General features: G+C 49.2%; 1 protein-coding gene and 1 long non-coding RNA gene across 2 annotated transcripts; both read left to right on the plus strand.

Moving 5' to 3' along the window:
- Nucleotides 1–250: 250 nt before the first annotated feature.
- On the plus strand, nucleotides 251–5,674 carry LOC140898077 (uncharacterized). The gene is made up of 4 exons (XM_073311537.2): nucleotides 251–450; nucleotides 996–1,122; nucleotides 1,629–1,742; nucleotides 2,052–5,674. The coding sequence occupies exons 1-4, from the start codon at nucleotides 328–330 to the stop codon at nucleotides 4,679–4,681; spliced, it is 2,994 nt and encodes a 997-aa protein (XP_073167638.2). The 5' UTR covers nucleotides 251–327; the 3' UTR covers nucleotides 4,682–5,674.
- A 7-nt stretch (nucleotides 5,675–5,681) lies between these two features.
- LOC144929321 (uncharacterized) lies at nucleotides 5,682–10,955 on the plus strand. Its single transcript, XR_013634576.1, has 3 exons — nucleotides 5,682–5,809; nucleotides 7,767–7,819; nucleotides 9,394–10,955. It is a non-coding gene; the product is annotated as an uncharacterized LOC144929321 (long non-coding RNA).
- Nucleotides 10,956–12,512: the final 1,557 nt, after the last annotated feature.

A 12,512-nucleotide genomic window follows, 5' to 3' on the forward strand; every position in this document is an offset into this window, starting at 1 on the left:
GAAAAGCCAGTTGCTCGCTCTGCTGAGCACCGCACTACACTATGGAGGGAGACGGGGGAGAGCTAGAGGGGGTCACAATACACTGTGGGGCAGTACCCTGAAGTGACTCCTTTGATCTGCTCTTTTTCCAGCATTTGGCTCGGAGATGCTGCTCTGGGGAGGTTTAGAAGGGACGTGGTGGGTTAGTTCTAAGCAGGGGGGGCTGGCCGGGGAGGTAATGAACTAACTGGGTTTGTTCCCGGCATGGCAGAGTCATAGAATCAGAGCGTCTGTCTGCAGGGAGAGAGCCTGGGGGGAATCGGGGAGTGACATGGACTCCAGCCCCTTATGAAACCTGCCCAATCTCCCTGCTCCTCCGACAGGCTGAGGAATCGCGTCCACGTTTCGCTTCAGATTGTCCCATCTTGCAGCGGACAGGGCAGGGAAATGGCTGTGATGGAGCCAGCTCAGGTAGGGGATTTTCAGGGGGCTTTTGGTGGTGGGGGAGGGGTAGTGTAAAGGGGTTAATCACCCGGGGTGGGACGGGGTGCGATAAACCTGCTGGAACGTGATCAACCTGGGTCTGATTTTCTGAAAAGGCCCATTGACGGGGGGAGGGAGGGGAAACAATCCCCCATTTCTGAACCAGAAAACACCCCCCTGGGGAGGGCTGGGAAAATGGACCAGACTCCCAGTGCTGGAGCCTGACCCACTGACCAGAGGCTGCTGTGAAATACGAAGGGAAACTGTCAGGATTCCTGTCCCTGTCCCCGGCTCGGAGCTCTGCTTCCCGTCTCAGCCTATGGCTGGCAGGCGAGTGGGAAATGAGAAGACCCTGCCCTGCTCCATGTGCTGGGGAGGACAAGAAGCTCTCGCCGTCTCCCAGCCCCTGGAGCCTTCTGGCTGCTCTGAGCAGGGTGCGGGGAGGATTCTGCTTCTCTCTCCGTCCTACCCCATGACTAGTGGGATTGTGGCTGGGGCAGCAGGTGCTGAGTGGGGGATTCTTGTTGTTTCAGATGCCGGTGACCTTCGAGGAGGTGGCTGTGTATTTCACCCAGGGGCAGGGGGCTTTGCTGGACCCTGGTCAGAGAGCCCTCTACAGGGACGTCATGCAGGAGAACTACGAGACAGTGACCTCGCTGGGTAAGGGATTCCTGGCCTCTTGGTTATTGGAAACTGGGGAGGTCTGCGTGTCTGACACCGGTCAGGTTCTTCCCTCATCATGCTCCAATGAGAAGAGGGTGTCAAAACATAAGGCACATACTAAATCATCCCCACCCAACCCCCCTAGCTTGCACGGTGGAGAAGCCATGCATCGTCCTGTCTGTGTTGTTTCTCGGTCGTACACAGAATCCCTCTTCTCTCTCCTCCTTGGGAACAGCTCCAGCCATGTGGAGGGCTCTGGGCTTCGCAGGTTTAGAAATAGGCAGGGGTTTAACACGAGAGCTGGGTGTGCATCACAATTGCCCTCACCTCCTCAGACGTCTGCCTCCCGCAAGGGGGTTAAGTGACCACGTTCCTGTCCTCTTAGATTCCACATTCCCCAGCACAGCACTGGGACAGGTGCCACCCACGGAATATCCTTTCTGACAGATGCTCTCTCAATCCTCCACAAACCCTGATCTGGTCTGATTTCACTCCCTGCACAGGATTTCCCCTTCCGAAACCTGGCCTAATCACCCGGCTGGAACGAGGGGAAGAGCCGTGGGTGCCCGATCTCCAGGCCTGTGAGGAAAGAGAGATCCCAAGAGGTGCCCACACAGGTGAGCGCTGACATACACATCATCTGGTGAATGAAAGAAAAAGTTGAGAATCCCAAAAATGACATATTAGTAAGTGCCCTCAGTTCCTTCCTCATCTCACCCAGAGCAGGGCTGCAGGCAGCAGATATCACTGACATCGCTTCCCACAGGTCCTGTTCACTGCAGGAGTTTCCCTCCCAACTGGGAAGTGGAGGCAGAATCCAATTGCTCCATCTCTCCAACCTTTAGTATGTTGGGTTTTCCCTCGGTTCTATTCCTCTTAATTTCTCCTCAGCAGAATGACTCCTGTCTGCATTGTCTCTCTCCCAGCAGGAGATGAGAGAGTGAGTGAGAAGAAGGAGGAGAATCAACATCAGGAAATTCCTGGGCACGGGGAACCACAGGGGATTTTTGTGGGAAGAGCTGAAGGGAATTTTTCCCAGTGCTTGGCACAGGGAGAAGCCTGGGGAAATTGGCAGAGGTCAAAGAGGCTGCTGGGAAACCACTCAAGGGAGCAACTGGATGGATCTATTATATGTGGGGAAGGACACAGGGATCCCACAGCCCGGCAGACAACCCCCAAGGAAGACAAACGCAATGAATACCTCGGTTATGGGAAAGGATTCATTCTGAGACCGGCGCTTCTTACGCTTCAGGCAATAAATACTGGAGAGAAAACACTTCAATGCTTGGACTGTGGGGAAAACCTCAATAAGCGCTCAGATCTTACTAATCATGGGAGAAGCCACACGGGAGAGAAACCCTCTGGGTGCCTTGAGAGCAGGAATTGTTTGAATTTGAAGTCAGCACTGATTACACATCAGCTAAACCACACAGGAGAGAGACCCCACAAGTGCTTAGACTGTGGGAAAAAATTCGTACGAAGGTCAGGCCTAATTAAACATCAGAAAATCCACACTGGAGAGAGACCCCATCAGTGTTTAGACTGTGGGAAAACTTTCATACACAGGTCAGACCTTGTTAAACATCAAGCAGTCCACACCGGAGAGAGACCCCATAAGTGCTTCGACTGTGGAAAAAGTTTCACACAAAGGCCAACCCTTCTTAAACATCAGGTAATCCACACAGGAGAGAGACCCTATAAGTGCTTGGACTGTGGGAAAAGTTTCACATGGCGATCAGCCCTGGTTACACATCGGAGAATACACACGGGAGAGAGACCCCATAAGTGCTTAGACTGTGGGAAAAGTTTCATACAGAGGTCAAACCTACTTAATCATCAGGCAATCCACCCTGGAGAGAGACCTCATAAGTGCTTAGACTGTGGAAAAAGTTTCACAGAAAGGCCAACCCTTCTTAAACATCAGGCAATCCACACAGGAGAGAAATCCCACAAGTGCTTAGACTGTGGGAAAAAATTTGTACGGAGGTCAGGCCTAACTAAACATCAGAAAATCCACACAGGAGAGAGACCCCATCAGTGTTTAGACTGTGGGAAAACTTTCATACACAGGTCAGACCTTGTTAAACATCAAGCAGTCCACACCGGAGAGAGACCCCATAAGTGCTTAGACTGTGGAAAAAGTTTCACAGAAAGGCCATCCCTTCTTAAACATCAGCTAATCCACACAGGAGAGAGTCCCCATAAGTGCTTGGACTGTGGGAAAAGTTTCACATGGCGATCAGCCCTGATTACACATCAGAGAATACACACGGGAGAGAGACCCCATAAGTGCTTAGACTGTGGAAAAAGTTTCACAGAAAGGTCAACCCTTCTTAAACATCAGGTAATCCATACAGGAGAGAGACCCCATAAGTGCTTGGACTGTGGGAAAAGTTTCACATGGAGATCAGCCCTGGTTACACATCAGAGAATACACAAAAGAGAGAGACCCCATAAGTGCTTAGACTGTGGAAAAAGTTTCACAGAAAGGTCAACCCTTCTTAAACATCAGGCAATCCACACAGGAGAGAGACCCCACAAGTTCTTAGACTGTGGGAAAAAATTTGTACGGAGGTCAAACCTACTTAATCATCAGGCAACCCACACAGGAGAGAGACCTCATAAGTGCTTAGACTGTGGAAAAAGTTTCACAGAAAGGCCAGCCCTTCTTAAACATCAGATAATCCACACAGGAGAGAGACCCCATAAGTGCTTGGACTGTGGGAAAAGTTTCACATGGAAATCAGCCCTGGTGACACATCAGAGAATCCACACAGGAGAGAGACCCCATAAGTGCTTAGACTGTGGGAAAAAATTTGTACGGAGGTCAGGCCTAATTAAACATCAGAAAATCCACACAGGAGAGAGACCCCATAAGTGCTTAGAATGTGGGAAAAGTTTCATACAGAGGTCAGACCTTGTTAAACATCAAGCAATCCACACCGGAGAGAAACTCCAAAAGTGCTTAGACTGTGGAAAAAGTTTCACAGAAAGGCCAACCCTTCTTAGACATCAGGTAATCCACACAGGAGAGCGACCCCATAAGTGCTTGGAGTGTGGGAAAAGTTTCACATGGCGATCAGCCCTGGTTACACATCAGAGAATACACACGGGAGAGAGACCCCATAAGTGCTTAGACTGTGGGAAAAAATTTGTATGGAGGTCAGGCCTAATTAAACATCAGAAAATCCACACAGGAGAGAGACCCCACAAGTGCTTAGAATGTGGGAAAAGTTTCATACAGAGGTCAGACCTTGTTAAACATCAAGCAGTCCACACCGGAGAGAAACCCCATAAGTGCTTAGAATGTGGAAAAAGTTTCACAGAAAGGCCAACCCTTCTTAAACATCAGATAATCCACACAGGAGAGAGACCCCATAAGTGCTTTGACTGTGGGAAAAGTTTCACATGGAAATCAGCCCTGGTGACACATCAAAGAATACACACAGGAGAGAGACCCCACAAGTGCTTAGACTGTGGGAAAAAATTTGTACGGAGGTCAGGCCTAATTAAACATCAGAAAATCCACACAGGAGAGAGACCCCATAAGTGCTGAGAATGTGGGAAAAGTTTCATACAGAGGTCAGACCTTGTTAAACATCACAAAATCCACACCGGAGAGAAACCCCATAAGTGCTTATGTTTATAATGTTATTAATGCTTATAATGTTTTTCTATGTTTTCATATCTATTGATTTCTCTCACAACAAAGAATAGAAAGTGTACAGTGCTCACTTTATATTATTTTTGATTTCAAATATTTGTACTGTAAACATGCAAAACAAAAATAGCGTTTTTCTGTTCCCCTCATACAAGTGCTGTCGTGCAATCTCTTTATCAGGAAAGTGTAACTTAGAAACATAGATGATTTTAATTATATAAGTGCACTGAAAAATAAAGCAATTAAAAAGTTTAAAGCCTAGAAGTCCACTCAGTGCTACTTCTTTTTCTGCCACTCGCTAAGATAAACAAGTTTGTTTACATTTATGGGAGCGAATGCTGCCTGCTTCTAATTTATGATGTCACCGGAAAGTGTGAGAAGGCGTTCCCATGGCATGTTTGTAGCTGGCAGCGCAGGTATTTATGTGCAAGATATGCTAAACATGCCTATGTCCCTTCATGCTTCGGCCACCATTCCAATGGAGGATGCTCATTTAAAAAAAATAATGCATTAATTCTATTTGTGACTGAACTCCTTTGAAGAGTTCATGTTTAGCTATTCCACCTGGAAGCAGGCAGGGCACACCCTGACTGTTTTGTAGAAGCAATGCACACATTGCTCTATCCAAGGACAAGGGCTAGATATGAACCATGAGAACTTGATTGTTTGGACAGCAACTGTGGGAGGCTTTCTTAGCCTGGGCTCAAGGCCTGAGAACCAGGATTGTAGTAGATAAAGGATGGTAACTAAGTATATTAATCAACGTCATACATTCCTTTGGGTAGCAGTGTGTAATGCTTAGGGGGAGAAATATAATAAAAGGAGAAGGTGGAAGGCGGGGGGGCAGAACAGCCCATCTCCGCTGACCAGCCTGTTTGCTTGCATAAAGCTGTGTTCTGTCTGATCATTGAACCGCCACAACTGGCGCCCAACGTGGGGCCCTCAGCACTCACCTCGCCCGGCAAGGGTTTCAGACGCGTCACTCATCCGCTTCGTGGATCCCAGTGAGTGTTTTTTATTGTGGTAAGTATGGGAAGCTCCCTCTCTGTTTTGCAAGTGCAACACCGCAATGAGCTGCAGTATTTGCTGCGTAAGGCTCAGCATGACTGCCCGGCTCGAGCACTTACTCTCCTGCTACAGGAGGTGCGTGCCCAGTGCCCGTGGTATCCTGAAGCCGGAAGCCTTAAGCTAGCGGACTGGGAGCGATTGGGCCAGACATTGCACGAAGAGCCTCGGGCGCCCGTGCAGGCTTTACATGCCTGGCACCTCTGCCGTGACGCGATACAGCGTGTCGCCTCCGACAGGCCCTCCCTCGCGAGGCTGGTGATCTCGCCACCCCCGTCCGCTCCTGCAGCCATCCCTCCCCCTGCTTCGCCCCCAGTGCCTCTATTACCACCGCCTCCCTGGCCTTCCCCACCGGAGCTGGTGTGTGATCACCCTCCCCCCGTGGGGCCCCCCAGAGGGTCATCTGCATCTGCTCAGAAGCTTTCGCTGGTGCAACAAATGGTTCACGCAGCGAAAGCTCGATCAGATCTTACAGCGGAGGAGCTGGCTGATCTGGTCTCCGTTTGCCCGGTGACCTGGCAGAATGATGAGCAGGGCAACCCCGTGGGCACCTGGACCACTTTGCCATACTCGGTGGTTAGAGAGGTAAAGAAAGCAATTCGTGCATTTGGCCTGACTAGCACCTTTGTGCGTGGTCTCATTGAAGGGATGGGTACTGGGTACTCCCTAATTCCTGAGGATTGGAAAACGCTGCTGCGCATGATGTTGTCACCCAGTCAGTATGTTATTTGGCTTAGTGAGTATCGGCAGATGGCAGAACGCCAAGCTCAGGTACATAGAGAGCACGGTATCATTTATGAGCATTTGGCAGGGGAGGGCCCGTTTGCTACTATCGAGATGCAGTCTCAACTCCCTCAGGCCGTCTTCCCCATTATTTCCACCTGTGCCCAGCATGCTTTCAAGAAGGTCCCGGATTCAGGCAAGCCTACCAAAAGCTTTGTCAGTATCCGTCAGGGTGCCTCAGAGTCCTTTTTGGATTTTACCAACAGATTGCATGAGGCTATCCTCCGACAGGTGGATAACACTGAGGCAGCTCACGAGCTCCTGTTAAAATTGGCAGTTGAAAATGCAAACGAGGATTGCCACCGTGCTCTCCAGGCAGCACAAGCCTCTGGTATTTTAGAGCTCTCAGACATGCTGCGGGCGTGCCAGAACATTGGCACACAAGCCCACAAGGCTGGAGTTCTGGCTGCCGCCCTCAGAAAAACTGGGAAGGAGGGGAAGCGTTGTTACCGCTGTGGAAAGGAGGGTCATTTTCAGCGGGAGTGCCGCTCATCTAAGGCACCAGCCTGACCCTCAAAGAAGTGCCCCAAGTGTGGGAAAGGTTATCACTGGGCTAATCAGTGTCGTAGCGGGTCGGGAAACCGTGCGACGGGTCCCCCCCCGAACCCAGGGCCAAATGGGGGTGTTTCCTACTCAGACAACCGCTCCTCTGCCTTAAAATCCATAGACTCTATGAGGGCGGCGACTGCTGGAAGTGCAGGGCTTGATTTGATCATGCAGGAGGACACTGACTTTCGGCTGCCAGGGGAGGTCTGTGCCATACCTACACAGGTGACGGGACCTCTCCCTGCCGGCTTTGTAGGTCTTGTTCTCCCTCGCTCACATGCTGGGAAACAGGGCTTTTTTGTCATTCCAGGGGTCATTGATGCTGATTACACTGGCATTATTAAGGTTCAGGTGTGGACTCATCTTCCACAGTCGCTCCCGCGTGGACAGTCAATTGCACAATTGATTTTAGTCCCCTATCAGGTGCCAGCTGCCGAGGATCGAACTCGGGGCGGAGGCGGCTTTGGATCGACGTTGTCTCACTCGCCGTCTCACAGCGCGTCTTCTCCACTTGTTGCTCTGACAATTTCAGTCCGCCCCTCGAAACCTCAGTTAACACTTCTCTTAAATGATGTTCCTTTTACAGGGCTGGTGGACACTGGAGCTGACGTTACGGTGATTCATGATCTGGAGTGGCCGGTTAGTTGGCCTACGGTTCCTTCTAGAGAATTGTGGGGGATCGGGGGTAGTAAACCCGGGCGCCAAAGTTTGTCTTGGGTCACGGTCTCTAAACCGGGAGGCCGTACCCTTGCTACTATCCGCCCTTTTGTGCTCCCTGTCCACCTCAATATTTGGGGCCGTGATTTACTTACAAAGTTAGACACCACCCTCGATATTAACATCTGATGGCCCAAAACCCTCCCTCACCCACCGTGCCCTCCGCCTTACCCTTGGTATGGCAATCCTTAGAGCCCGTATGGATTGACCAGTGGCCCCTCCCTCTAAAAAAGCTAAAAGCGCTTCATTCACTTGTGCAGCAGCATTTGCAAGCACAGCGATTAAAGAGCTCCACCAGTCCCTGGAACACCCCGATGTTTGTTATTAAAAAAAAAAAATCGGGTGCTTGGCGGCTGTTACATAATTTAAGGGAAATAAATAAACGCATCCAACCTATGGGCCCCTTGCAATTTGGCTTACCAAATCCAAATTTAATTCCTCAAACCAATCAATTTTGTGTGTTAGATTTAAAAGATTGTTTTTTCACCATCCCCCTTTGCCCTCAGAATTAGCTGCTGTTATTTTGGCCTTTCAATTTTTTGCTGATTGTCCCTTTAATTTAATTGTGGATACCCATTATGTTTATCAGGTAATTGATCATTTACCCCTTGCCCTCATTACCCCTCAGGTTGATGCAGACCTCCTTCGCCTGTTTTTGTTTTTGCAGCACCTTTTTGCCACTTGTCATTTCCCTTACTTTGTTGCTCATATTCACAGTCATACCCCTCTGCCTGGGCCACTCACTGAGGGCAATGCATGCGCCGATCGCGCGTTGCGTGGTCAGGTAAATTCCCTTTTTTCTGACCCCATTGAAAGCCATGCCTTTTTTCATCAGTCTGCCTCTGTTTTGGCCCGGCAGTTTCACATTCCTGCTGATCATTCATGCACGTTCCATTGTCCGTTCCTGCCCCCACTGTGCTGCTGCTGCTCCTACTTTTTCTTATGCCGTTAACCCCCGAGGTACCGCAGCAAATCAGCTGTGGCAGATGGATGTTATTCATGTGCCACAATTTCGCCCCTATTCGTTTTTACATGTTTTCGTTGATACTTATTCAGGCTTCCTTTGGGCAACCCCACAATGTGGGGAAGCCACTAACAAAGTTATTCACCATTTGCTGGCCTGCTTTTCTGTTATGGGTCGCCCCTGCCAAATTAAAACAGATAATGCCCCAGCCTACTGCTCTGCAGCCCTCTCCACCTTTTGTGCCCGCTGGGACGTCCGTCTTAAACACGGAATCCCTTATAATTCCACGGGCTAAGCCATTGTTGAACGTGCCAATCGCACACTCAAAACCTTGCTAGATAAATAATTAAAACAAGGGGAGCTGCGTCTCCGAACCTTAGGAGACATTCAACAACAAATGCATATCCTCTTGTTTACTTTAAATAATTTAACACTGAACGCAGATCAGCAGACCCCTGCAGATCGGCATTTTCACAAATCTGAGGTACTGGAAAGACTGCGTGTCTTTTACCGTCAGCTGCCCGATCCACAGTGGCTGGGCCCAGTACCTCTAATCACTTGGGGTCGGGGATATGCTGCTGTGTCTCTCCCTGCAGGACCGTTGTGGGTTCCAGCTCGGTGTGTGCGACCGGCACTTAAACAACATGGCATGGCACCAGGGGCTGTCGAATCCCATACCAGAGTTTCAGCTGACCTTGGAGGAGACCGCGTTGCCCCCCGGGTCGACAACAGTGGGACGGAGACGGAGGAGGCGTAGTGTCCCAAACCGGCCCGTGACATGGGGAGCAGTAAAAGCATTGGTCGCCGCGGCCCAACGAAGACTGGCAGCAAACCAACAGCCAGAGACTTCTGAGACTTTGTTTGTGGCAATTCTCGCCCAAATCACTGCTAATTCTGTGATGATTGTGTGCCTTTTGTGCCTGCTATTTCCTGTAGGGGTTGGCTTGGAAGCGCTTCCCCTGTTACAAGCCCGAATGACATATAACCTATGGGAAAGATTGGCTTCAATAGCAAATGTTACTAATTCTGTAGCAGCCGGAGATTTGTTAGGTACATGCCTTATTCCAGTATGTCATCACCCTGAGGAGATGGAGAATAAGACACTGTTCTCTGCTTATGCGAATCTTTCCTCCCAGTACTCTAGCATGGCTAATTGGGGCCCGGCCAACTATACTCTGCCTCGCACGGCTGTATCCCTCCACACACCGTACCCGGCCGGGGCTCACAGTGTCACCTGTGCGCGTGTAGTTAACTGCACTAGTACAAAGGTGCCCTTGGGCTGTCGAAAAATTTCTCAACCCCTTTTAAATGGTTCCCATGCTGTTAATGTTTCATATAATTATGGCCATATCATCCTACCATCAGGATGGTTTTTTATTTGCGGTTCACGCACCTTTAATTATATTCCTGCAAATTTAAGTGATGGCACCCTTTGCTGTCTTAGTAGAATGACACTTATATTGCCTTTTGCTGGTCACAATTGTAGTAAAAGAAGTGTACCCCTTTTAGATGATTATATTGCAGATGTTGAGCTTTTTGGTTATTCTGTGTTTGTAATCATTGGGCTTATTTTTTTGCTGCTGCTGTGTACAATGTATTCCTTCCTTGTTAAGACTTTGTAAAATTTCGCCCTGGAAAGCTCCCCAGGTTATGTCCTTGTCTGTCTGGGAGTTAAATAGCATGACAAAACAAATTGTCGGCTACCATGACATGGCCAAATATCATTAAATAAAAACGGGGGGATGTAGAGTTCATGTTTAGCTATTCCACCTGGAAGCAGGCAGGGCACACCCTGACTGTTTTGTAGAAGCAATGCACACATTGCTCTATCCAAGGACAAGGGCTAGATATGAACCATGAGAACTTGATTGTTTGGACAGCAACTGTGGGAGGCTTTCTTAGCCTGGGCTCAAGGCCTGAGAACCAGGATTGTAGTAGATAAAGGATGGTAACTAAGTATATTAATCAACGTCATACATTCCTTTGGGTAGCAGTGTGTAATGCTTAGGGGGAGAAATATAATAAAAGGAGAAGGTGGAAGGCGGGGGGGCAGAACAGCCCATCTCCGCTGACCAGCCTGTTTGCTTGCATAAAGCTGTGTTCTGTCTGATCATTGAACCGCCACACTCCTTGAAGGAGACTTGTATGTCCCCTGTCCTGTTTTACACACGTTCTGCCAAATATGTCATCATATCGAAGTCCCGGAGAATGACCTAGCACATGGGGGGATACTTTCACTGCAGATTTGACAAAACGCAAAGAAAGTAACTATCTGAGATTTCGAAAGATAGCTACAGCACTCGGCCCAAGGTTTAAGAATCTGAAGTGTCTTCCAAAATCTGAGAGGGACGAGGTGTGGAGCATGCTTCCAGAAGTCTTAAAAGAGGAAGACACTGATTGGGAAACTACAGAACCCGAACCACCAAAATAGAAAATCAACCTTCTGCTGGTGGCATCTGACTCAGTTGAAGAAAATGAGCACGTGTCGGTCTGGTCTGCTTCGGATCGTTATCAATTAGAACCCGTCATTAGCATGGAGGCATGTCCTCTGGAATGGTGGTTCCAGCGGGAAGGGACCTACGACCCTTTAGAGCATCTGGCACGTAAATATCTTGCAACGCCGGCTGCAACAGTGCCATGAGAATGCCTGTTCTCACTTTCAGGTGACCTTGTAAACAAGAATCAGGCAGCATGATCTCCTGCACATTGTAACCAAACTTGTTTTTCTCAGTGACTGGCTGTACAAGAAGTAGGACTGAGTGGAGTTGTAGGCTCCAAAGTTTTACATTGTTTTATTTTTGAATGCAGGTATTTTTTGTACATAATTCTACATTTGTAAGTTCAACTTTCATGATAAAGAGATTGCATACGGTACTAGCAGTTGGTGAATTGAAAAATACTCTTTCTTTTGTTTTTTACAATAATTTATAATAAAAAAATATAAAGTGCTCGCTGTATACGTTGTATTCTGTAAAAACAAGGAGGAGTCTCCTGCAGCTATGGAGGCTACTCGGCTCTGGAGCACCTGCCCTGCAGTTCTCTAGCTGGGAGATTTCAAAAGGCTGCCTGGTGGGACCACCACTCTGACTGGGCCTTGCCCACGTACACCACAGAACAGGTCAGACTGGCACCCGTCAGCTCCAGCCTGGGGTTAGGTTGGCTACACTCCAGTGTAATCCCAGTGGGACTTGGCATGGATCTGCGCTGTCTGAAGTCCTGTTATGGGTGGACTCAAGGTGCTCGGGGTCCCACACAGTGTTTAGCCCAGTGATCTCCTCTCATGCAGACAGGAGTCAGAGTTTAACCCCTCATGGAACAGCACAGGAGTTCAGAATCCCAGTGGGAAACCTCCTCTCCCTGCTGAGCCTGGGGCCTTTATCAAGTTGTCTTTCCCTCCCGATAGACACACTTCTTCACAGGAGGTTGATGTTGAGGTGGCAGCAGGGTGTAATGCTTAGCACAGTGGAGTGGGACTGGGGAGTTTTGGGTTCGAGTCCCGTCTGTGCTGGTGATCCTGGGCCAGTAATTGCTCTTCTCTGTGCCTCAGTTTCCCTCCCACCCTAGTTAGGCTGTAACCTGCTCAGGGCAGGGATTGCCCCTGGCTGGGTTTTGTGCAGGGCTCAGATCTCATATGTGGTCTGTAAGGGCTCT

Source organism: Lepidochelys kempii, chromosome 14, assembly GCF_965140285.1.
Source record: "Lepidochelys kempii isolate rLepKem1 chromosome 14, rLepKem1.hap1, whole genome shotgun sequence".
Taxonomy (NCBI): Eukaryota; Metazoa; Chordata; order Testudines; family Cheloniidae; genus Lepidochelys; species Lepidochelys kempii.